Genomic DNA, 26,547 nt, shown 5'->3' with positions numbered 1-26,547 from the left:
CAAGGAGGGAAGTGATTTCAGTGCCCATCAGGGTCAGGGTGAGGGGCTGGGAGATTGCTCCCAGCCCCAGTTCCCCTTTGCCCAGCAGTTCCTCTGGCCTCAGTGGTCCTCCAGGCCTGGCTGACTTTAGATGGAACCTGAGAAAGAGTTTCTCAGCCAGGGCTGCAGGCTGGGGAGGAGGGGCTGAGGTGGAGAGAGCTCGAACTCATCCAGGACTGTTATTCTAGGAACGCTAGGCCTCTGACTATGCTGATTTCCGCCTCACTGCAGCCTGCTCCTCCTGGGGGAGCTCAAACGCCTTTACCGGCCCCTCCCGCCCACCTCTGGCTCTTGCTCATCCAGACACATGGCTCACAGTGCTCCTTCAGGGCTAGGTGCTGCACGTGCTTGAGGAAAGGGAGAGCTCAGGATCAGGGACAGCGGCTCAGGTTCCCAATTCAGAGCGTGCCTTTGATTGCCGAGTCCAAGAATCTAAGAGGCTGTGCTTAGGTGGCATAAGTGACAGCACAGTCTTGTAGGCACATGGGAGAGTGAGTGAGTTGCCCTGGTGGGACCAGCAGGCAGAGAAGGAGAGTGGGGTTTCCATTCCCTGATCCTGTGGAGGATGGGGTTGTGAAGAAGTGCACAGCCCCTCAGCTGAACAGATCTGCCTTCAATTTCTGGTGTGGGCAAGCAAGGAGCCTGCTGGGCTCTGGCAGGAAGTTCACGTGACCGGCTGGCTGCCCAGGGGCACACAGATGCTGTTGGGAGCCCTCAGTATACACAACCAGGCTGGTGGGGTGGTGGCTGGGGAGTCAGCCCTGCAGATGCTGCTAAGTGAAACCTGATGTGGCGACATTAGAATCTGCAGAACGTCTCACAAACAACCTTTCCTGGGATGTTTTGGATTGAGTTTTGTGGCTATGACGTGAAGGAACCTCACATGTCAGGATAAAAATAGCTCTGGCCTCAATACACAACACGAGCCACAGTTCAACAGAACCAGATGCATACACATTAGTCGCCCGGCTCAGCCTCAGCAAGGTCCCTGCTCCATTCTCCACCCTCCCTCCCTGCTTGGGGTCAGGGCCATGTGCCTGGGCAGCCCCAGTGAGTGGGCATCAGGATCTGTTGCCCTGAGACTGCAGAGGAAGGGCCAGTGGCTGCTTGGAGCACCTGGGAGTTCAAGGGATCAGACCAGATCCAGGTCCTGTCACTGACCAGCAGGGTGGCAGAAGCCGTGACACCTTCTCTGAGGCCGCTTTCTCATCTGTGAGCCATCAAAGGGACAGGGGAGCACAGCACGACCGGGAGACTGGTATGGATTGTGAGGGACAGGGCAGAGAAGGGGCAGCTTCCCCAAAGATCAAGTGGCTGGGGGAAAGGGAGGCCAAGTGGGGTCTTGGGCGTGTGTGGCATTTGCTGTCTGCATAGACAAAAGATGTAGCACCAATAGGACTCCAGGGACTTGATCTAGAAGGTGATCACTTTCTTCTCTGTGGACTAGCTCTGCTGAGGCCAGTGAGGACAGGAGCATGGGGGGCCTCACTCACGTTCAAGGTCTTCCAGCTGTTTGGCTCAGAGTAAGATGGGAAACACAGTGGGCCAGGGAGAGGTTTCTAGTTAAAGGGCAGTGGAGTGCCTATATAGCTGTCTGCCACCAGGAAATGGCTGCTACTGCTACAGATCGAGGGCTGGGGCCAAGGGTAGCACTGGATGGAGGGCGAGGGCACAGCTAGGGAAGCCTCAGACCAATCAACAGGAAGGGGCCTGGGTCACAGGCTTGGCAGCCAGGGCATGAGGGGACACCTTCCTGGGCAGCGGTGCTGGGGAACCTCCTCTCGTAGCTGGTGAGGTGTCTGCCTTCCCTCATTTTAATGGACTCCAAAAAGAGGGTGCTGAGCTGTGCGGAGCACCTGTGACTTGAGTAGGGCACCCACATCACCTGGTGAGCCTGGTAAAATAAGCCTCTGGGAAGCAGGGATGGCCGGACTGTTCGCATTTCTGAAGAGTCCGGACCACTGGGGAGCAACTGAGAAGCAGGGGTGTAAGAGGTCACAGCCAGGAGGAGACAGGTGCCAACTCTACCACCCACCCAGGCAAGCAAGAAGAGCGAGTTGGTACACAGCCTTTGTGGGCGGACCACTGGAGCTGGCCCAAGCACTCGGGAGATCTCATAACACACAGGGCAGAAGCCAAAGCTGCCTCTCGGCGCAGAGTGCTTACCTAGCCCTGTCTATGTGGATGTTCCCAGAGCCCTAAAGCAACCCACTGCTGGGGAGGTGGTGTTGGGGAGGACACTCGCCTGAGTTCACAGGGCACAGGTGGGAGATCTGGAATACAGCTAGGTCCCTGCACCCACGCCCCCCCTGCTGGGGCTGAAAGGTTGTATGGGCAGAGGGCCTCTGAGGCTCGAAGAGCAAAGGCAAGTCTGGGAGATGATGTGCTGTGGCCACAGGGACAGCAGAAGAGGAAATGAGGTGCTGCACAGTCTAAGACCAGGATGGGGGGAGGTCCCTGAAGTGGCTGTGAGGAGAGGAGTGACTCCCCAAGGAATTAACTGCCAGGCTGGGACCATGGGCTGGCACCCAGCCTAGCCCCAGACCACTGGCCCAGGCCCTAGTGCTCCTCCCCTCAGGCAGTGGAAGTCTCCACAGCTGGCAAGGGTGGGCTTCCGATTCTCCTCTGAGCATGGGGTTAGGAGGCCAGATTCTCAGGCCAGGCTCCCGGACTAGCACCAACGACTGTCACAATCCTCAACTGAGGGAATGAGAAGAGTGCTGTTGCGAGTCAGGTGCTCACCCAGAGGAGCCACCCGTGTGAAGTGTTTGGAACACAGTTAGGTCCCAGTGAGAGCACACCAGCACTGGGGACCACTGCTGTTACTGTTACTACTGCTATGGGGGGAAATGCCCCCAAGATGACTTTCTGAATTTCTTCCAGAACTTATTCCTGCTTGGTAACAAGAAGATGCTACTGACAACTGGCAACACTGGCCTGGGCTACAAGAGATGAAACTGAAAGCAGAACATTTAATTTTTACCCATTTTTAAAACCAGAGGTGGAACTGCCTAGGCCAGTACACTGCCATGGGTGTGGTTTTATCTGACCAAGACTGGCACCATGGCAGGCAGGACAATCAGGGGTTTCAGGGCAAACATCGGTCCTGGGGTGACCTTCAGCCCCAGATTGCCACACTACTGCTGTCCTTGCTCACAGATCCTGAGGCTGTCTCGGTCTTCCCAGGCCCAGCTGTCCCCCCCGGCAGCAGGGCTGTCCTAGCCCTGGAGGACAAAGACGACACTTATCCCAGTTGCCTCTTTGGTCCTGCTGAGCTTTCTGTGCAGGCTCATGACCAGGGTGGGCCTGCAGGCCTGGTCATTATTCCACCTCCCCAGAGCCTTATAGGGTCTCTGTGAACTCCCCCTAAAAGGAGATGGGACAGAGAAGGAGCCTGAGCCACAGAAAACCAAGGGTTGAGAGACAGGCAAACATGGTGTCCCTCCACTATCTTTTCTTAGGGCTGGCCACCCAGGCAGCCCCCCTATCACTCTTGAGGTAGCTTTTTGCTGGTGAGGAATGAGGGAAGTGGGGTGGGAGAGCTCAGACCCGGGCCTCTGCACTGGAGGGAGAGATGCTAATGCTAGGTCAGGCAAGAGGAAAATCCCAGGGGAGTGACTCTGCCTCCAGGGCCCTGGGGACCACTGCTACAGTGAATTTAGGCCAACACAGCAGCTGCCCAGGCGTGTAATGGGTCCTGCTTCCCTACCACTGCATGCGATCTGCGCCATTTGAGTTTACAGACCAGTGTGCAGGCAGGCCATTTGGTTCCTTGCAGATGCCCTGACTTCATCTTTGCTAGGCTCCTGCCTACTTTGCCTTCCAGAAAGTCCCTTTGTGGAAAGTGGGGTGATTTCCCCTTATGAGACACAGCCCTGCATTCTGTAAGTTCTCAGAGTGGTATCCTGGAGAGTCAGAGGAAAGCAGAATTTAGACAGGAAGATAGGATGGCCCTGCAGCCTCTGTCCACGTGCATGTCCACATGGAAACAGACAGAAGGACGCTGTGCATGTGGGAGAAGCACTCTGGTAAGAGTAGTCAGCAGAGGCATGAGTGTACATTGCCGGCATGCTTTCTGACTCAAACACCACCCCACACATCCTTGGCGCCGGGTGTGCGCCTCCCAGGGCAGCTGAGGTGAGAGAGGGGAAAGGGCATGCTAGCTTTCTACATTCTTTTATTACTGGTTTGACCCTGACTTTTTAAAATCATGGACCTGCTTGTAATCTCTGATGCCAGCCGTGGGCTCACATGTGTATCTGCCTGGAGGCTCTCACAGCCTTGAAGCCCACACGTGGGGTACAGGGTCAGGGCTGGTGGCTCGAGTGCTGTGCATTCTTGGCTGCAGCACTTCCCTGGTGTTCTTTCCAGAATGGAACTTCCTCCCATCTGGCATACTTAGTTGTTTTTCTATAAATTCCAAGTGTGTGCCTGGCTGATGTGAGCCAGTCTGACGGCCTTGGCGGCCCAGGGCGAGTCCACTACCTCAGGCTTCTAAGAAGCCCTCTCTCTGATCTTGGCAGGGCCAGGAGCTGGGGTTCAGGTCTCTTGGCTACAAAAGTCCCCTCAGCTCTTGTTCCCACATTGCTGCAGGGTCAGTTGTGTTGCCCTCAACACTCAACCCCAGCCCAGGGGCCTTAGCGGTTCCTGGACCATTTCTCCACTGGTAGAAACCCATATCTCAACCTCTCTGTGACCAGGAGAAAGAGAAAACACACCTTACAGATGAGGGAACAGCTCACCGAGGCTCCTGGGAGATCTAGGTGTCCTGCCTTTGTTTGAGGCTATGTTGCCTCACACAGGTTTCTGCTGCTGCCACACTGAGGAGGGGAGAAGATGGCGGGGCACCTGTCTCCTGGAGGGGGAAGGCTGAGGGCTGATATAGCAACTACCATCCTGCCCTTGCTGCGATCCTCTCTCTAGGCAAGAGCCTCCTGTTCCCCTCCCTGTCTCAGTGTCTCCCTACTCCCTGCTCTGTGTTCTCACACTTGACCTCTAGCATCCTTGCCATCTATCCCAGGGCCTCCAGGTTGGCTCCCACTGGCTGACCTGGGACACAGGATCGAGCATCAATTCCTATGACGAGGGACAGGGGGTGGGAGCCCCCGCAGGGGTTCCGGGGTCAGCACGAGGGAGCTGTTTCCTTGACCATGGCAGCTGACTACCCAGAGGAAACCAGGCTCATGAGCAAGGAAATGACGGCATCCGGCGGAAGTGGGAGAGCGAAGCTGGGCTGCTGCTGGAGATCCTCACTCCTCTTCTAGCTTCAGGCAGCTTGAAGCCTGGGCTCCTACATGCCTTGTGCTGTAGCACTCAGGGAACCCATGGCTTTCTGTGTCACAGGGAGGAGTCTTTGGCCTTCTGTGATCTGACCTGGCATGTCCTGGGGTGCAATGAGGCACGTGGAGCTTTGGTGACACCCTAAACTTCTCTGGCACTGGGGCCTGGTCTTTGTACCCAACAGGGCTGGGCCAGTTGGCACTAGGTGGGGCAGGTATTCTCTGGGTCTGGGACCAGTATGTTGGGCTGCAGGAGGGTAGCTGCCACTGAAATGCTCCGGAAGCTGTTGGTGCCTGATGCATGGATGTCAGGACCTGATGTATGGATGTCAAGAGTGACTCAAGAACAAAGATACACCAAGGCAGACTCCCAAGATTCACTAGGTACTTTCTTCTCATCTTGTATCCCTGGGGCGTTTCCAGATAGTGTGGCTGAAGGGAGGTGTCTTCTGTGTGTGGGGGAAGGAGCTGGGTACTGAGTGGCACAGAGAGAAGAGATACCTGCTGTCTGAAAGGACAGGAAGGGTGAGCACTAGAATACCCAGGTCACCTCCATTTCTGAGGATGGCCAGGAAACAGCCAGTTGGGATTATCCTGTGTCTTCCCTGGGCTGCCTGCCATGTCAAGAGCTGTTCTGAGCTTCCCTGTGAAGGGAAAATGCCTGCCTAGTCTTCTGCCTGCGAGACCCAAGATCAAGGGCCCGACTCCTGCTCGGGGAGACTCCTGCCCAGGTAGAGATGTTCAGTTGCCTCAAATGGTTTTGTGCTTAGTCAGTGGCTCAAAAGCATCAAAGGTGTAGGGAAATGAGAGAAAGGGGTTGCGAGGGTTTCTTGGTGTTGCTGGAATGTGAGCCAGAAGGCAGCAACAGGGTGAGGTCTGTCTGCCTTTGGAGGAAATGGGTCACAGGTAGGAAACCTTGCACATCGGCAGAGCTTGGGGGCTCAAGAATGACAGCCCAAAGGCCCATTTAGTCCAGGAGGAGACCCAGCAATAGCATTTCATGGGTTTCTGAGGCTGGAATCCCCAAGGAAATACTTACTGGGAGTATTTAGCAGGCTGGTTTTGCTGGAGGTGGGCACCTGAAGCTCTGAGTGGTTGATCTGGAGGTCAGGGCCATCGGGTTGGCCTGGGTCATCTGTCTGGCCTGCGGGGGAGGAAGCAATTTCTGCCAACACCTCCAGATCCTTCAGGACAACCTGGGAAAACAAGTGGAAGATGAGGGGTGAGCTCTCTTCTATAAGCTGAGCTGCTATGGTGGAGGAGAAGTCAGAGAGAGCCCCTGGAAGACGTATGAGAAAGGGCCAACGACAACTGGGCTTCCTGCCATTGTGAAAGCCACCAAGACCACGACTAAGAAAGCACTCAGAAAAGTAATGAAGGAACGGACTGAACAGACCATGATGGCAGTGAATGAGGACTCTGGAGGAATCTGAGGCTGGTGAGTACCTTTCCCAAGAGCCCTTGCCTTGGGTCCCCAGGAGATGCAGGCCTCACTAGGGTGCAGTTTGCACAGTGTGTCTCGGCTGGGCTGTGTAGGGGGCTGATAGCGCCCTCCAGGCCATGTTCTGCTGACACAGCAGCCTCAGACCTGCCTACCCCTACCCACAGAACACTGTTACTGCAGAGGTGTCACTGGGCCACACAGATGCCAAGGGCCCTCCACATTTGGGGCATGACTATGGACTCAGGACTGGGGACTTTCTAACGTTCAGACAAGCTACCTTAAAAGTGTCCCTTCCTAGGCTGGGGTGGGAGATGTCTGCAGCCCTACCACTGCTCTGCGTCAGGGCTGTACTGCATTCCTGCATCTGAGCCCTCTGCCTTTGGCAGGTGGACGACGGCTAGACCGATCACTAGCAGACAGCACTCACAAGTGCTGTCCTTACCTGCCCTTCCAAGCATCAGAATATGGGATTTTAGCTGCTCTCAGAACATTTTTCTTCACTGGGCCTGTGGAAAATGGACCCATGATGGCTGAAAAATGTGGCTGCTACACAGCAAAGTCAGATGGCAGGAGCGAGGGCTGCCTCTCTGCCCAGGCCCAGGGTCTCTGCTCCCATGGAGAAAGGAGCCTCAGAGAGACAGAGGGAACACGGTGGGGTGAAGGAAGCAGACAGAACAGCAGTGATGTGCAGCCCGGCAAGACGAGCAGACTTGGAACATGCACCCTGGCAGGCTGGGCAGAGGTCATGTACCCTGATGTCCAATTTCCCAAGCAAGTTGCTCCCCAAAGGTCAGGGAGGAGAAGTGAGATCAGGGACTCAGGCAAGGGGGACAAGGGGGAGGGGGGGAAATGACTCACACAAAATTAAACAGTGAGGCAAGAATCAAGCCAAGAGTTCTCCCCAAAGTTAAACAGAGTTGCACAGGTGTACTACCAACTCCTAGGTAGTTACCAAGAGAACTGCACATATTCACACAGAAAATTCCATATAAACATTCACAGTAGATGTTATCCTTAAGAGCCAGGCAGTAGAACAATTGAAAGGTCCATCTACCGATAAACAGATAAATGGAATGTGGCATATCCATCCCGCAGAATATTATTTGGCCATAAAAAGGAATGGCATTGACATATACTATAACAAGGAGGAACTCTGCAAACATTTGCTAAGTGAAAGAAGCCAGACAGAAAAGGCCACAAACTGCATGATGATTCCATTTATATGAAAAATCCAGAATAGGCTAATCCAAGAAGACAGAAAGTGCATCATTGGTGGTTGCCAGTGGCTGGGAGAAGGAAGTCTGCGGAATGAGTGCTAACGGGTACAGGGTTTCTTTTGGGGCAATAAAGATGTTCTGGAATTAAATAGTAGTGATAGTTGTACAACCGTGTGGAAATACTACAAAATTTGGTATGAAAAAAATAAAAATCAAGCCAAATCCCTAAACTGGCATCCTAGTTCCTAATCCAATGGTACATATAAAACAATTTACTCTTGGTCTTCCCACCTGCCCAAAGTGGTAGGTTTTGCTGACACCACACTTTGAGGTCTGTGCAGGTGGACAGGGGCACATGGTTTCTGGGCAGCAAACACTTGTGGTCAAATGCACCAAGGGGGAAAGGTGTGAGCCAGCCACTGGGGCCCTCACAAGATCCCCAGTATCATGATGGACATACTGACTCACAAGAGATGTCCTGCAGGGGCTTATTTCCATCAGAAATGATGCCTGGGAAGAACCAGCAGCACCTGAGAGGACTGGCCTTTGTGAGACTGTGACCATCCTGAGTGGCTCTGGAGCCAGGCTGCAAGAGACAGGGAGGTCTGGTTCTTGGCCAAAATTAACGTTCTTACTCATTATCTGTGTCACCCGATGCACTGCACATGAGGAACCTGAGGCTTGGAGAGTCATCAGCTTGAGGCAACAGTGGAGTCTTCAAATTCAGCGCTGGTTCCCAAACCTGAGCCCATTAATACTGCTACGCAGGGCTTTGTGGCCAAGACAGTCCTAACGTCCAGTCCTGACCCCGCCACTTAGCCTCCCGACCCTGGACCAGTGAACTCCATCACCCAGTCCTTCTCTTCCCAACATCTACTGAGCAGCTACTGTGGGCCAGTTCTGTGCTGGCTGCAGAGAAAGGGGTTAAGCATTTACTGATCATATAGCCAATGGACGGGAGCCAGCAACTCAGCCTGAGGGGAACTAGGAGCTTTGGAAGCATTTGAGCTTGGAATGAGGGCAGGGAGAAAGGTATTTGAAACATTCTCTAAGCCACTCATGAGTGCAGGGAACAACATGGCATATTCCAGGAAAATAAGCCTGTGGTCTATCTCCAGAGTCGGCCATAGGGCTGGAGTACGGGGTATGGGTGGAAACCAGGCCAACCGGTGGTTGGCTAGGGGAGACTGTCATGAGTTTATTAGGATCCAGACAAAGAAGCCTGGACTTCTTTTTGCTGGTAATGGAGAATCTCAGTTTCCCCATATGGGCAAATGGAGGTCTGACCTTGCAAGGCATCCTGAAGATTATAGCAGACACAGTTGCCCCTGTGTCTGAGGAGCCAACCACCTGTGGATTGAAAATATTAGGGGGAAAAATGTGTCTACACTGAACAAGTAGACTTTTTCCTTGTAGTTATTCCCTAAATAATACAGTATGGTGACCATCTACATAGTATTAGGTATTACAAGTAATCTAGAGATGATTTTGAGTATATGGACAAGGTATACAGGTTATAGGCAACTAATACGCTACTTCATATAAGGGGTTTGAACATCCTTGGATTTAGGTGTCCATGGAGACCCTGGAACTTGTCCCCTGTGGATACTGAGGGATGACTGCAAAGCACAAAGAGCAGGCACAAAGAAAGGCTGGCTTACCACTTCTATTATACGAGTTTTGGTCCTACAGCCAAGCAGCTCAGTGGCCCTGGTTGGTGACTGGGCAGGAGTGCAGTGTAAACATGGAGGCTTCAGAAGAGAAAGCACCACCTCTGTACCTCAGCCTCCAGGCCCATCCTCCCTCCCCACCGGAGAGCCCAGCTAGCAAAGCTGCATCCTTTACATTTTGAATTCTTTTATCTTAAAAAGTTTAACACCAAATGGCAAATGAATGCAAATTACACTTCAATTGCACAATTAAAGCCGGAAATGTTGTCTACAGGTTCCTTCAGTAATTCCAGCCACTCCTCTTGTGCTTACATATCAAATGGTTTTCTCTGGTCCCTGGGGCCTGGCAAAAGCCCATACCTCTGCCTGGGGCAACACATACACCTGCACACACAGCGCCCTTCCTGTCCTTTAAATAAAGCAGGATCAGAACAGTGTCACCATCTCCTTCAGTCTGCTAGAGCTGACAGGAAGGAAGAGGCTGCCTAAACAGAGGAGCAAGGAACAGCTTAAGGTGGGCAGTGGGGAGCCACACAGAGGCTACGTGGTAGTTTTGACATCCAGCTCTGGCACCAATCAAGTCCAGCTGCTGGCCCATTCCCAGCTGATACACAAACCTGACTCACACCTTGAGGTTTTGATGCAAACAAATGCAGACCTACCCCAGGACAGGAGAAGAGGCCCAGGTGAGAGGAAGGCCTCAACAGTAGGGGTTCTGGGAAAAGCAACAGAGACTACTATGGGGAGCCACCCTTCCCTCTGGATCTGGATTTGAGTCTCTGCCCAGGACAGAACTTTGGTGCTCCATCCATCTGGAGACCTTGCAAAGCTTGAAGTATAGGTAGAATACTCTGGGATGAGTGATCACCACTAGGTGATCCTGGTGGCCTTGCTTACTGGGCACCCCTTCCAGGAAGGAGAAAAGGCCCCAGGAACTACAGACACTCTGTGGCCTGTCCTGCTTCGGCCTCTGGAAAAACAGATCCAGTCTTCCAGTGAGCAGGCTGGCTGGGCCCCTGCCCGTGGCTGGCCTGGAGTCCTGGCTCTGAGGATAGGGAATGGCTCAAAGAAAGCAAGAGGAAGCTGCACCAATTAGTATGCACTACACAGCGTTTTTTTGCAAAATGAATATAAAACACTTGCGCTTTCTTTTTGTGTAAGAGAAAGAAGAGGGGAAAAGAGAGGGAGGGAGGGAGGTTAGAAGAAAGCAATATTCTGCAGGAGCAGGAGTGCCTGCCGTTTCCATGGCAGTGCGGAGCGGGGAGGGGGGTGGTAAGGACGGCCCATCAGCTGGTCCCTGGTTCTGGAGTGCAATGGGCTGGCATTGACTCCTCACTGGACTGCAGGGGTCAAGGTCAGGGGCAGCTGGGTGGAGAGCTTCTGACAGTGGCTCTGAGGGGAAGTCTCAGGGGAGAGGGCTTCTTACTCTCCAGGGGGCAGGCAGCAAAAAGGAGAAGCCAGGGAGTTCCTGAGACTTTATGCCAATAAAGAGGGCAAATTTTTCCATAAGTGGAATCAACATCTAGGTGGGGCTGTGGCAGACTGTCCCCCTCCTGTGTGCCAACAGTCAAGGACAATTCTTTAGGACAGTGCTTTCCCCTTTTGCACTGGTCCAGCTGGCATCCACCTCCCAACACCTGCCTGCCCCCAGCCAGGCCCTGGAAAACCACTGGGGACTAGAGGCTCCCTGCCCTCCCCTCCCTCACCCAGAGGTGCTGTGGCTTATTCATCTGCCATACTGGGCCTAGCTGGAGGCTAGAGGCCAGTTTTGCAAGGCTAAGTCCCCAGGCTCAGAATTCCATCCTGTCTCCTACCAAGACTCCTCGACCTGAAGTCCCGGGCAAGGCACTCTGACCTGCCCCATGGGGCAGGAAATGAAAGATGAATGGTTGTGAATAACTTCTGCCAAAGGATGGGTGGAGAAAGAAGCCTCCTACTTCAAGGTACGCCCTAGCTTGAGGACATGCTTAGGGAGCTTTTGCACAATCCTCCACTGGCTGGTGAGGCCTTAGATGTCGATTGGCTCAGCCTTCCAGCTCCCACAGAGGAAACCTGCAAGCTCCGCCCAATTCAATCCTGGTCCAGGAGGAGGAATGTGCTGGTGGTGCTTGTGGGAAAGGTAAATTTAGGCTCCAGGCCCTGGAAGCTCTGGTGTGGCCACTGCCAAGGGCTATCTGATGCCTCTGTCCACTGTGGCGAGGTCACAGGGCCTTGCCTGAGATGAGGGTCAGGCCAGGCTGCTCCTTAGGCTGTGAAATGGAGCTGATATGAAGTGCACAGGCAAGGCCAACCATTCCCAGAAAGCCTTGGGGCTTTTTGCCTCCTCCCACACAGAAGCCTGCTGTGTCCTTCATGAGGGTACTGCCCAGGGGGCCAGGCCTCCTGGGCCCCTAAGCACATACAGAATGGTTCCTGCTGCCCTGGGGCTTGGGAAACAAGCCAGAGTGCTCACCCTAGGAAGCCAGGTGGAAGGCCACAGGGGCCCCTGGAAAGCCAAGAAGTGAACATCCAGAGGCACCTGCCCTGGCTCAGTAAACATGAGCCGGAGAAAGCAGCAACAGGCCCAGCCCTGACCTGGAAAAGGGGAGGCATTCTGAGAAAAACTGCTCCATAATGACTTCACAGCAACCCCACCTTCCCCAACAAAGGGGAGCCAGATCCTGAGGAGGCATGTTCCTGCTGCCCTAAAGCTTCGGAAACCAGATGCCTATCTCCTGTGGTAGGGGAGAGCCCAAGAGACGTGGGGCAGTCTGAGTGGGCTCAGCTCACTGACCAGCCAACCTCCTACTTGTTCACCTTCTCATAAAATGTTTCTGGGCACCTACTATAGGCTGGACAGACCGTCTTCTCAGAGCACAGCCTAAGGTGCCATCATAAAGGGTGACCAGGGTCTGAATGGACAGGGTGGGCTGGGCATAAAGACAGAAGGGTTGTGGTCCAGCCCTGAGGTGCAGGAGGAGGTGTATGCGCGTGTATGTGGTGGGGGTGGGGGAGCAGGGGAAGGGGACTGAGAGAAAGAAACAAGGCTCTGAATGGAACAGCTTAGTGGAGATCTTGACCAAGTTCTGAAACTTCTCTGGGTCTCAGCTTCTTCTTAAGTGAAATGGGGAAAAGCACAGAGCCCACCTTGCCAGGGCTGCTGTGAAGACGGAGGAAGGCTGCGCACACAGCGTGCTGAGCCAGGGCTGGGATACAGCGAGCGTGAAGCGGTAGCTTTCTCTGTTAGCAGCTAGGACTGTTAGCAGTCCCTGTCCTCACACACATTCTGGCCTGGCCCGTGTGCCCTGTGAACTGCCCACAGGGAGCTGCCAGGGAAATGCAGGTGATTCAGCTTTGGCCATCTCCAGAGCCAGAGGAGAAACCAACATATAACTTGGAAGACATTTAGACTTCTGAAGATGCCAGCAGCAGTGTGTGAACTCAGGGGGCCCTGGCCTGGCCACCACACCTAGGGTGATGGGCAGAGGGCATCAGGGTGGAGAGCTGGGGGGTATGGCTTTTAGCTTCCAAATTAGAGCTCATGCTAATCCACAGCTGTGGCTATCAATCAGAGGTGTGCACCCCATTCTCCTGGGAGTTGGTAAATGTCAGCACCCAGCACATTGGCCTGGCTTGAGGGGGCAAGTCAGGAAGTCCGGGGTAAGACCCACGCAGATAGCTTTTCAAAGCTACAGAGGACTCTGGTACAGTGGGCTTTAGCTCCAGGTTGTTGGATAGGCCCCTCTAGGTGATATCACTTCCTGAGTTCAAGGCCAGATGGGCTGTGTGGGTGGGACCAGGGCCAGGTAGCATGCTCAGCCCTGCAGGTAACTTGGCTCTAGAGCCTGGCTCTGTGAAAACCCCCACCCCCAGTCCCAGGGGAAGGCCATCATTAACAGGCTCCCCTTTTAGGTTTTCCTGCCTGCAGCCCCAGCCCTGGAAAAGAAGGCTCCCTTTCTGTTGTCTTCTAAGCCCAACCTCTGCCTCCACGAGGAACTAGGCAGTAGTCCACGGCCCCTACCCCACTCATACCAGTTACTATGCACAGCCTGGGAAGAATCCAGACAGACATAAACTTAAAAACCCTCCTGGCACACAAACATGTCTTAATGAAGAGGGTGTTGATAGTTCTTATGAGTTATTATGAGTCCCTCAGTTATTATGAGGGACTGACCACAGTTATTACAAGTCCCTCCTCTACTCTGGGGTGGCTGACGGGAGACTGAGAAAAACGTGTGAAGAATGAGAAGCAGCAGAGGCCCTCTTGGCAGGTACAATCTGGGCCTGTCACCTTCCTGTTCCTCTCTCTGGCAACACTGCTGACGATTTATTTCAGAAGACCCAAATCCTCCATTGCCCCTAGCAGTGGCTGTGGGGGTGCAGATGTTGACGGCTCGGGCCTGGCTGGATCCAAGGAGGAAGGCCTAGGGATCGTGACTGTGTCCAGCATCTTGGCCTTGCAGGCAGGTGACTCCTCTCCCTGCTCAGCACTCTCTCCTTGCAGGGTCAGCTGAGGGAAAACAGGGTCCAGTGCCCTGGCAGGTCTCTGGAGCTACGGCAGGAGAAGGCCAGGGCTGTCCGGACAGGCCCTGCACACCTTCTCACATGGGGAGCCTCCTTGCAAAGAGAATCAAGTTCTTGGCTGCTAACACATCACCCTTTAGTCCTTGGGGTGGAGGTTTCACCTTACCGAGTGATCTGATTTTAAAGAAATCTGCAGAACTGAGGCGGTAGTGAAGGGGTCGTTCTTGTTTGTTTTGAAGAGTGGATGGAATGAAAATTGGAGTGAAATAAAAACTGAGGCAGGGAACTGAGAAGGAAAAAACAAGTCCCATTCTTAGGAAGACTACCCACTTTTCAGCAGGCAGCATTAGCATTCTAGGCAGTGGAGTCGGGACCACACAAATTCTGAGCTGGAAGGGAGCACCGACAACCCAGTTCAACCCCAGCATCTCAGGGAAGAAAACTGAGGGGAGATGTAACCTGCCTGGGCCCACAGGGAGTGGATGGCGTGGGCCCAGAAGCCTCCCTCCTCCTCCTCCCCACCCCTCGTGGTCCAGCCACTGGCCTAGCCCTGGCTGCAGGGAGAGAGCCTCTGGCCTGAACCCTGGAGGGGTGCTGCCAGAAGGGGCCTCTAACTAATTGGAAGCCCCCAATTTTGGGAGAGACACTAGGATGGCCAATTTCCAACGGAAGGCCCTCCCTCTGGAAACGGGCAAGAGCAGCTGAGGTTGCTCTGGAACCTCAGAGGACCAGAGCCTTTTACACCATTCCTCCCAGCAGGCTCTCAGGTCTGGGCTTCCCCCGGGGAGATTCACGTCGAAGTCCCTGTTGGCACTAAATAAATTCCTTTAAAGCAGGAAGACAAGCCCCCAGCCCAGGTGGGTGACTTATGAGACCGAAAGGAAAGTCGAGGGAGCACTCAGGTGGACTGGGCAGGATAAGGATGAGAAGGGAAGGACACAATGGGAAGACAGAGCTGCTCCTCCCCTGAAATAGGGAAAGCTGAAGGCAGCCTCGCCCCAGATCAGCTTAGGGCCCTGGGCTGCCCACCTGGAGCGGTAGCACAAGTGGCCATCATAGCATGATGCCAGAGCTGCTTCTCTTAAATGACCCCTGACCAGTTTCCTTCAGGCAACTTGCTTGGCCTGGTGCGCCCCCTCTCCTGAGGGCTGAGAACCCCTTCAGTTTTTCCACTCTATTTCTCCTGGGACCTGGACCACTGGAACAGATGAAATTCTCTGCTGCAGCCCCTGGATCAAACCATCTCTTAAGTATGGCCTCAGGTGCAGCACGATTGCCCCCTGACCACCCATCCTGTGGGTGAGGAGCCAAGAGACCAGGGAAGAGACCAGCTGGATAGGCCAAGATTTGCACCAAGGAGAAGAGCTGATGGCCCAAGACGCCCAGTTTCACTTCCCTTAGAACTTGGCCAAAGCTTGAGCAGCCTCAGGGTTCCCTGAGCACTTCTGAGACACCCCACTGGATGGAGGATTGAGAAAGTTGTGGTCTGCCCTGGACTGTGGTCCTTCACTGTACCCATAGGATGTTTTAAGCATCATAAGAAAAAAAAAAAAGTCCTTTTTCAGATGACCTTAAGTCACTCCCTAGACCTATGTTCCACTGTCCCTTTCCTCCTGGGTCCTGTGCCATACTGGGTGTGACAGTTGGCCTATGTTCTTCACATGGCTAGTTGTGAATATTGCCCTCAAAATCCTGCCTTCCAGAGTTTCCAGAAAGGTAGTTCTCATTCTTTTTTGCTGCTTCTGCATCAGTCTCATCAGCCATAGTCCTCATCAGCAATTTCTCTTCATAGTGATTTTGAAGCTCAGGGAGGGGGCAAGGACACTGGCTCCACTTGGGTTGAAATCTCTTCTCTAAAAGTGTTAGGGACACCCCAGCTCTGAGATGCTGAGAGGATGCTGAGGGGCTGGTTTCCAGTGACAACTGGGCCCAGCGGGACCTGTCTCCTGGTCTGAATTTTGTTTCTGAACAAGAGGCTGTGGCTGCAGAGGCCCTGAAGCAGCCTCTGCTGATGATGCCCTTTCTCCTCCTCCCCCTGGACCAGGGCAGCCAGCTGGAGCCCGTCCCCCTGTGAGTCAGGGGAGAGTCGCTGTGAAGATGCTGAACACAGGGATCCGAAGAAGTAGGCTGGCGCCGCCTCGCTCTTGCTCTGGGGGAGGGTGGGAAGGACATGGAGGGGCACTAGCCCAGATGCCCACTTTGTCCCCTGCTTGGCTTTCTAAGACCTGGAGATGAAATTCAAGTCCCTCAAACACCACTGTGCTCCTTAGGCCTTTCAAGACAGGAGAGAGTGGCCTCTATCCTGGATTTCACTGCTAAACTTTGGGCAGACATGGGGCCATCTTGCTAGTTGCAGTATGTGGCTCCTAGCCCTCTACAGAGATGACTGCCAGCATCAGAGGAGCCCTCTCCTACCCTAGTTTATGCCTGCTGGCTGAGCATTTGATGTCTACAATCTCACCTAATTATTCCAACCAACCTGAGAGGGAGGGCCCTTTAGTAGTCTCCTGTTATGGATAAGGAAACTGAGGCTCAGAGAGGCTAGGTCACTTGCTTGAGGTCAACCTATCATTAAGTGGCAGAGCCGGGACTGAACTTCTGGACCAGCCAGCCCCAAACTCATGTTCTCAGCCACCAGGCTATACTACTACCTGGGGAAAGAGCACCATCAGAAAGGGATTATCCTAAATCATAGTGGAAATGCAAATACTGAGAGTTACCTTCATAACCAGTGAGTGAGACCCACAGAAAAGACCTGAGGCTTACTGGGATGTGGTGAGAGGCCAATTACTCCCTAGGTGAACTTGTGAGGACAGTTGGGTGGATGCGGCAGGCAGGATCTGCTGGGTGCTTTATATTTCCTATGTGACCAGTAAGTAGCCTATAGGGCAGGTTAGACATCAGTATTTCTACTTCAGGGTCCAGCAAGGTTAACTTTTCACCCAAGATCCTGGTAAGGAAGGGCCAGAGCAAAGATTCTGTCCAGGGTGTCCACATTCACTCAAAGAGGACAAATATCCTTCCAGGTCTCTTTTGAGACTGTGATCACCCTGAGAGTTTTAAATGCAGGTTAGGAGGCACTTATGCTTGGGAATAAAGGGTCACCTATGGCCCTCTCAGGCCAGCCCCACCACTGGGAATGTGAAGAATGCTCCATCCTGTGGGTGCTCACTCTCAGGCAGCAGCTGCCTAACATGAGAGGCAGCTGACAAACGGCATCTTTTGGGCAGGGGATGCAGCAGCACCCCCACCACTGGGGTCCAAAAGGAAGCTCTGAGCATGCGCCCTGAATTCCATGCTGGGGAAATCAGGGTCACGTTTTCACTTAAAAAATTGGATCTCTAGCTAATAGGATGATTTCTATTCCAGTGCCAAGAATATTAATTTGACACCTGCAAATTCTTTCTGACAATGATAGAATGATAATGTCTACAGGAGCAGGTGGTACTAAGGAAACAGCCACTTATCCTGAGAAACGGAGAGCGGAGACAATGGAAGATGCCAAAGGGTGTGGCCTACTGAGCTGTCACTTGGGCAGAACTGAGGAACCATGGCAGATGAGACATGCCAGCTAGGCCATGTGCCAGTGGGGCTGTGGAACACAGTGGAGGCAGAGGTAGGCCTCTGAACTCGGCCTTCTCCATGCCTGGCTCTTGCATCATTAACACCTGGGTATATCCTATCCCCTGAGACCAGTGACTCTCAGCCAGAGTGAGGAGTATGTGGGCTAATCACAGCCATCGTATGAGAGAAAGACCTTTGCAACAGAGGTAACAAATGGAAGGTCCTAAATATACAGCTTCTATAATCAATAGGAAAAGTGAACAAAAGATTTGAGGGCTAAAGGGGGGGGGTTATTTTATTTTTTGGGTGCTGGGGATTGAACTCAGGGGCATTCAACTGCCAAGCCACATCCCCAGCCCTATTTTGTATTTTATTTAGAGACAGGATCTCACTGAGTTGCTTAGTGCCTCACTGTTGCTGAGGCTGGCTTTGAACTTGTGAGCCTCCCGTCTCAGCTTCCCTTACAGGTGTGTGCCACGGCGCCTGGCGTTTTTGTTTACACACACACACATCCACCCCTCCTCACCAAGTTGGGACCTTTTCTTAAGAACTTATAGGACAAGAGAAAAAAGCCAGAAAACCTCCTGGAGAAATCTAGAGGAAATGGGGATGCTACAACTCCATCCAGGCTCCCCATCTCCCCAGCTGGTTTTGCACTGACTAGTCCTGGTCATAAGCAATCAAAGAGGACAGGCTTTGGAGTCAAACAGACCTGGCTTTGAGCTTGGCTTCAAGAACTTCCTGTGTAAGTTATTTACCCTTCCTAGGCCTTAGTTGTTTTTTTTTTTTTTTTTTTTGGGGGGGGGAGCGGGTAAGGGGATTGAACTCAGGGGCACTTGACCACTAAGCCACAACCCCAGCCCCATTTTTTTTTTGTATTTTATTTAGAGACAGGGTCAATATGTTGCTCAGCACCTTGCTGTTGTTGAGGCTGGCTTTGAACTTGTGATCCTCCTGAGCTGCTGTGATTATAGGCATGCCTGGTTGTTTTTGTTTTTTATGTACCTTTATTTTATTTATTTTTATGTGGTGCTGAGGATGGAACTCAAAGCCTCACATGTGCTAGAGCTCTACCACTGAGCTATAACCCCAGCTCCAAGCCTTAGTTTTATTTACTTTTTTGTTTATTTTAAAGTTATAGTTGGATACAAAACCTTTATTTACTTATTTTCATGTGGTGCTAAGGATGGGATCCAGGGCCTCGCATGTGCTAGACGAGTGCTCTACCGCTGAGCCACAACCCCAGCCCCAGGCCTTAGTTTTTTGACCTGTCCAATGGAAATAACAGAACTCCCACAGGATTTTTGTGAGGGCTCTTGAGCTACTACAACACAAGGGTCTGACATGGTTCTTGAACCTCAAGGAGCTCCAATTTGAGATAAGAGCTGTGCGTGAAGACATTTGGAAAAACCCACCAGAGAACACTTTCCATATATCCTTCAAGGGAAGTCCTAGGAGAAGAGGACTTTGTCTTATCTGTGGCTGTACTCCCATTGCCAAGGGTCCACAGTCAGTGAGGCTGGGGGATATTTAGGAAAGGTATTCTGGAGAAGAACCAGGATGTGGCAAAATCATGACTCACCAATGATTATCAAGATCCCCAAATCTGTCCTCCAGAGATAGGAAAGAGAGACTCTTCCTTCCTGTCACAGCATCTCCTCAACTGTCCCCAAGAGCAGCTTCAATCCTCCTCCCATGAGGCCCACAAGATGTGCCCCAAAGCCCTGAAAACGTTTGGCACTTCAGCAAATCCACTTTCCATTGCCGCAACCTGAACAGAGCAGTTTAATGGGCTGCATCCACCCCCCCAGCCTCTCTCCCCGCCTCTGAATGCACAAGCACACGAAAGCCAATTTCAAGCAAAGAAAGCTGGATGGGATTAAACAACTCAATTTAAAGGACTGAAAACTCAGCTGCTTCCAGTGAAGTCCCAGGAAAGCACCAATCAGCAGCTCTCCTCATCTTTTCTTACTGAAAGGAGGGCCTGGCTCTGCAGTGAGTCAATCCTAGTTTGCAGGCAGAACTGGGCCGTGTCCATCTGGGCCGGGTACTGCAGGGCGGCAGTGCAGGGGGGAGAGCAAAGGATGTGTGTCGGGGTGGGCAAGCAGGAAAGGCCAGGGGCACTCACAGACCATCTGTTTGGGATTTTTCTGGAAATGCAGAGAACCTCAGAGGACCTATAGGGTGATACCTGCCTGTCTGCTTCTTTCTTTGGTCTAGATTCAGGAAAGTAAATTCAGGCTGCAGGACAGCTGCCAGGCCCCATGCAAGCCTGTACCAGCCACACGCAAGCCTGTACCAGCCCAAGGAAACCTGAGCTGCCTCACTGCAAGTATCTGTGGCAATGCCCTTCTTCCTTCCAACCCCAGCCCCAACCTGTCCACTCCCACATTCTTACTGGGCAGTGTGGGCAGGTCTATTGGTGCATGCATTTATTGCTGCATGGAGACATGGTGCTTCCTATTGCCCACAGCAACTTAGAGCCCAGAAGAGGAAAAGACAGGGAAAAGTCAGCTCAGACCTCAGCATCCTGAAGAGCTGATATGGAAGAATGGGCTGCTGCTTGTGCAAACGGGTGTCCAGCTACAAGTCCTGCCCCTTGGCTGGGAGGCAGGGGAGCCCTGAAAAGAATTACTCTGTCCTGACTCCACGGGCAGCACTGTAGAAAACGGTGAGTGGGGTAATGTTAAGCAGCTGGAGAGCTACAGATGACAGAGGACCCTGGGGCACCCTGTTCCCCGGGCCAGCCTCTGCTTGCTGGTCCTTTCAGAGACCAGGGGGTTGCTCCTGCAGCCTGGAATTGGGGCTAGCCTTTCCCTATCACACCAGCAGCACCTGGTGTCCCCAACAAAGCAAGGCTTAAGGGACCAATTAAAACTGGAGTCAAAGTAGAGTGCAGCTGAACAAGTAAAGCGCACACTCAGCATGTGGCATCTTACACAGGTCACTTTTTTCTCATACAGCAGGTACTGTCACTACCCTCACTGGACACTGATAAGAAGGCTCACAGATGTTAACTATGGCTCAAGTGTGGGCAGCAAAGCAGGGCCAGACCTTGCCCCCAGGGAGCCTGACCCCACAGCCAGGGTCCTTGCCACTAATCACCTCCCAGAGAAGACATATCAACTCCTAAGAGTATGCAAACTCACCTTCTCCCTGAAATCTGCCCCAGAGTACTCCAGAAAGGCCTACAGAAGCGTCCTTACTGACAAAGCCCAGCGCACTAAGCACAGCACTCTAAGTCAATTTTTTGGTGTTGATTTGAGAGCACAACATCAACCAAACAAGAACAACATAGCTGTTTGACCCCACAAGTCATCAAAAAAGAAAGCTGGTGTTTGTGACTTACCTCATCAGACTCATCCGATAACGTCTGAAGTAGGATGGGGAAGAGGCTGTCTGTGTGTCGAAACATCTGGAGAGCAAAAAGGGGTCACTGGTGAGGTATCCCTTTGCTCCAGAACTGAGCTTGGTTCAGATAGCATCCTGGGGTCTGCAGAGACCACCTCCCTCCACCCAAGTCACCGAGGGTTCCTCATGCCATCTTTCACTCTTGTGTTCACCAGGGTTTTTCCAGAAGTGCAATGACCCAAACCCTCCCAAGCATGGGGAGGCTCTTGAAAACCAAGGTGGACTTGGAAGAAACTCCTTGGTAGGGAGCTGCCTCCTGGAGGGCTGGCTGGGCTCACCTTGCGGGGGGTCTTGATGTAGAGATGGTAGAGCCACTTTAGAACAGCAATCCTGGTCATCATCCCAATGGCCATGTCACTAAGGTGGCAGTTCAGAACCTGTACAATCCCATCAAGGTGCAGGGTCACTGGGGCCCTGTCAGTGCTGTGGGCAAAAACCAGGAGAGAAAACCAAGTGAAGCTCATGTTGTCTTATACTCCTGTGTCATAGCATTCCCTGGGCCTGCAGAGTCAGGACCACATGCTCCTACCCCACTGCCTGGGACACAGAAGGCAGACCCAAGCAGAAACCAAGACACCATCACTTGCCTTGGTGATGGGGGCTCCTAGGGGCCTTGCTTTTTTCTTTCCACTTCCTTCTGTTTCTGAGGAGTATGGAGCTTATGGCTCGCTGGAGCTCTGCTACCCACATGTGGGAAGGGAGGCTGGCCTCCTGGGCTCCGGCTCACCTTCCCTTCCATTTTCTAGTTCTAGCCTGGCTTGTACATGAAGCTGGCGCCCATTGGATTCTGGCTGAGAGGCCGGTTAATGACCTGACCTGTTTGGCACCTCAGATCATTAAGTCAGATGTTTTGCTGATGACACAAAACCCCCGTGTCCAGACGGTACAAGGGAGGACCCCATAACGCCCCTTGACATCCAACAGGCCCTTCACTGGGAACACGGTTTCCTGATTGAGTACAGGGACTGTGGCTCGTCCTCTTACCACAACTGCACCTGGCACAGATCTGCCTGGTGCAGAAGCCTTGAGTTGCCTCTGAAATGGAAATGCTCTCTTTTGAGAGGGGAAGAGGTGACAGAGTCTCTATCTAAGATACCAGAGCTCTCAGAATGTGTCCATTCAGGTACAGGAAGCCCCCTGGCTCCCATGGACCGAATCCTTGCTGGTCTCCACTTAAAGAAAAGTCCTACCAAGCACCCAAGAGGTGGCCGAGCACTGCTGGGAGGCAGAGTTAGCTCTGCCCAAAGCACGGCTCCCTGGCAGAGGGTGGGTTTTCAGGGTGGGCACAGCATAGGCAGGAAACCTTAGGGGCAAGGGGGCTCCCCTCCTCCTGATGCCGTGTACCACGTTTACCAAAAGTGACATGACAATGCTGGCCGTTTCCTGGGGACTGGGGCCAGGCAGTTCCAGTGCCCATCTGTACAAAATGGTCTTTCGTGGCATTTCCAGGCTGCTCAATTATTCATTTGCACCGGGAACTTGATGGCTGTGCTTTCCTCATTTGCCTGCAGCCTCTCCGAAGCTCATGTGATGTGAGCTCCTACAGGGTAGGATTCTGAGCTCTGCAATGGCTGGGCAGAATTGCTACTTAATACAACCTGATGGCCCCCCAGAGCCCGTTTCAGGGGTGAGAATGGGCATGTCCATACTCAGGGGGCCAGGAAATCTGGGCGTGTGACATAGTGACAGAGCCCAGAATGGAGCCTCTGTGAGGAGGGGAGCAGCCTCTGTGATTTCCTCAGGAGTCATGTGGCTGGAAATTCCTAGTGTCATCTGAGGATATCAAAACATCTAAATGCTGTGGCAGCCTAAGACACAGGGAAAGCAAAGTGCAGACGGGTCAGGGCAGCAGGCGCAGGCCCGTACTCGATCTCTTGTGCTCACTGTCCAAGACCACAAGGTGAGCCACAGACGTGGTTCTACACTTTTTTAGTTTTAAATTGAAAAGGAGCTGGGCATGGTGGCACACACCTGTAATCCCAGCAGCCTGGGAGGGTGAGGCAGGAGGATCACAAGTTCAAAGCCAGCTTCAGAGAAAACTCGTAAAAATTTAAGAGAAAGGCCCCATACCAAAAAAATAAAAATAAAAATAAAGCGGGGGCAGGGGGATGCGCTGGGGATGTGGCTATGGTTAAGCACCCCTGGGTTCAATCCTTTGTACCCAAAACAAAACAATAAATATAAAAGGAAAAAGAAACAGGTGAAACTAATTTTAACTAACCCAATATATCCAAATTATTTGCATTTCAACATACAATCAATATAATGAACATAAAGATTACGAATGAGACACTTCAGGTTGTTCTTGGTGTCCTCATCTTTGACATCCAGTGGCATTTTCTGCTCACAACACGTCCCAGATTGGACCAGCTACATATCAGGTGCTCTGCAGCCATGTGGCCACCACCCTGGCCAGCACAGCAATCCCACCAGGGCTTCCTCAGCATTTCCTTATCAGCTCTGATAAGTTCCTGATGGTCAGCCCCTCTCCCTTTGCTTATGGCCAGCACTCCCTGTCTTATCTCCAGGTCTCTCTTTCCCTAGCTGGGCTGGTGTCCTACAGAGCTCCTTCCCGTGTGTCCCCTTGGGCTTAGCTCTTAGCCTTTCCTTTCTGGATCCTGCGCCCTGAGGCAAGGCTAGTGGCTTTCTAGCAGGAGCCATTGAAGGTTGCTGCTACTTGGTGTCCAGGTGTCAGGAGTACCCTGTTCCTGGAAGACCACTGCCACATCTCAGCAGAACTGGCCCCCTGGAGGAAGGCCTGGAGGAAGTTTTATTTACCTGGGGTATTCAGAACTGCAGGGGTCTAGCAATGGCCTTGCCCTAGAGCTGCTGGTGGGGACAAGGCCAGGCTCCAACTCCCACCCCCACCCCCGGGCAGGTCAGTGGTTGTATAACCTTGGAGCTGGGGGAGTAAGGGCTTTGGCAACAGGCATAGTAATGACCAACATTCTGTGCAGCACTTTACCTACAAGCCCCATGTTGCTCTCTTTGCAGCCCTATGGCTAAGTCATGTTACTTCCACTCTGGGGATAAGGGAACTGAAGCACAGACATTAGGTGACCTGGCCAAGGTTACATAGCCAAGAAATGGTGGTGCCAGCAATTTGAATCTTAGTAGTCTGACTCCAGAGTGGACCTTCCCACCACATGGCACTATCTTCTAGCAGGGGTGGCAGGCTCAGGAGATCATGGCACCATCACCCCCAACCATATCTAGAGAGGGACAGATATAAAAGCAGCTCCAGTGCACACAGTCCTTCTTTGGCCAGGCCAGGCCTGGTAGCACCTGGTGTTGGGGGAAGAAGTTCATCTCACACTTTCCAGTGTAATTTCTTGCTGGAAGGGCAGTCAAAGGTTCCATGTGGGGAGAAAGGCAGAGCTCCAACTACTGGTAGACCTGAGATGCTTCTGGCCAGCCATGGTGGCATCTCTTTCAGGTGGCATTGTGTCAGGGCCACCTAATAAAGGAAGGACTTCATGGAGCCATGTGTAAACTGGCAGCATTGTATATACTGACATTCTAGGACTTTCCCCACAGCAAATGCCGACCACAGCACACCTCCCTGGGTATGGGTGTCTTTGGACTGATAGTGAGACAGGTGTTGTCCTCACTCCACAAGAACTTTATAACTAAAAGGGACCTCATAGTTAATGCAACTCAATCCTTCAGTGCACAGATGAGCAAACCTGGGTGCAGAGGCCAGAGACTGGCCAAGGCCAAAAGGCTAAGTACTAAGAGCTCATTCCCGTGGCTAGAGACATCCTCCCTGGGTCTCTTCCCTTGGCTAATTAAAGATGAAGGTCAGGAGAAGCAGGTGAGTGACTGGGCTGAGCAGTGGGGAAAGGGTGATCAGGATCCCAAATGCCCTTGAGCAGGCAGCTGCTCCACTGGGCGGGGCTGGCTCCTGAGCTCTGTGCAAACTCAGCGGGGAACACAGGGTACTGTGCTCAGCTCCTCTCTGCTCGGCTGAAGTCAGATGTGGCACCCTCCGCCCTGGCTAACCTTACCCATCAAGAACAGAAGGGAGCTCAGGCAAGGTTTAAAATACATCTCTACATCGGTTCCAAAAAGTCTAGACAAGCCACTCCTGGGGGCTTCTGAGTTATTTCAAGGTGTCTGCAAAACCCCATTTTCACCAAGCATTTTCTCATAAAGCATCTCATAACGAGTGTCTTACACACATATGCACTACGATTTCCAAGCACATGGTGCTGCTTAAAATACAGACTTCCCAAATAATGCTTCTGATAGTACCAATGAATAATAATCTGTCCCCATGGTTCTCATGGGAGACACCACTTTATCTCTGTAATGGCTCACTTTTTATGGTACATGTGTTACATCTCTAATCAAATTAGAAAACAGACAAATCTAAAAACAGAGTTGTTTCTGAATTCAAAGTTGCCTTTTTTAAATACACGATCATCATGTAATTTTTTCAATCAGTAGCTACTTAACGTTGAGAAGCACGGACTTCTAGGTCTTTCTGGTTGCTTACACATAGGGCAGTCAGCTCTACCAGGAGAACTGTATTGAATGTCACTGATGACACCATGGCCCTTGGCAAACCCTGGCTGCTAGAGGGAATACTGTTCACACGGCAACACCTGTTCAAGAGTCCCTGTCAAGTCAGGAAGGCAAACTTGAAACACTAACAAAGCTAACTGCAGGGAATTTGGAACTAGACAAACCTGGCTAGCATTTCAACTTGGTCACTAACTAGCTGATTGGCTTTGGGCAAGAAGTCAGTCTCTCTGGTCTGTCTCCTCATTTGTACAAAGGGGATAAAAGTGTAGCCAAGACTCTCTACCATGGCTCAGACAGTGTTGCTGCCACAAGATCTCCCTCCACCAGGGTCAGAAAGTGTTAGAGAACTGGTTCTAGATTTTTTTGTGTGCCAGATGCTGCTCCTTGCTTCTCACTGACTTCAACTCATTTATACCTCACACTCCTGCGGCTCACCACCCCGAGCTCTCCCAGGAGGAGTGTGCTCAGCGTGCAGAAAGGCAGTGGCGGGCAACCCCTCTCTCTACCCTTGCCTTCGCTTCAAGCATGCTTCCTCCATCTTGTTTCTTCTCTTCCGACCCTCCCCAGGGAGGTCAGTTTTCAACTTTCTGTGAACTTCCCTCGCTTTGGAGGATGGAGGATCTGAATCCTCTAACTGGAGATACTGCGGCTGTTTCCCCAGACCGAAAGCGACTCCATCACCCACCACTTTTCCCAGGTGACTAGGCTTGGGACTCCAGGGCTTTTGCAGCATCCCAGGAGAGAGGGCAGATGAGGACAAGGGAGGAGGCTCATGGTCTCAAGTTGATTTGGTGATTTCTCTCTGTGTTTTAGTCCAAGCGAGGAATCCCTTTTTTCTTTTCTAATCTGGGGTATAGGGACTGTCTTCAAGGAGATTCCTGAGCCCCTGAAAG

General features: G+C 52.4%; 1 protein-coding gene across 4 annotated transcripts in view; it reads right to left on the bottom strand.

Annotated features, from left to right (window-relative positions):
- The window catches only part of Vac14 (VAC14 component of PIKFYVE complex), a 102,729-nt gene that overhangs the window by 44,812 nt on the left and 31,370 nt on the right, over positions 1 to 26,547 (bottom strand). For all 4 annotated transcript variants that reach the window (XM_046434628.2, XM_046434629.2, XM_046434626.2 and 1 more), the window contains exons 11-13: positions 21,406 to 21,550; positions 21,066 to 21,131; positions 6,358 to 6,514 (exon numbers count right to left, since the gene is read on the bottom strand). In XM_046434628.2, the coding sequence (XP_046290584.1) occupies positions 6,358 to 6,514; positions 21,066 to 21,131; positions 21,406 to 21,550 (368 nt within the window). The remainder of the gene's footprint in view (positions 1 to 6,357; positions 6,515 to 21,065; positions 21,132 to 21,405; positions 21,551 to 26,547) is intronic.

The sequence above is a fragment of the Marmota monax genome, unplaced genomic scaffold, assembly GCF_021218885.2.
Source record: "Marmota monax isolate L192 unplaced genomic scaffold, Marmota_monax_Labrador192_F-V1.1 WCK01_AAM20220418_F8-fsc00024, whole genome shotgun sequence".
Taxonomy (NCBI): Eukaryota; Metazoa; Chordata; class Mammalia; order Rodentia; family Sciuridae; genus Marmota; species Marmota monax.
This window is presented reverse-complemented; position numbering and strand designations above follow the sequence as displayed.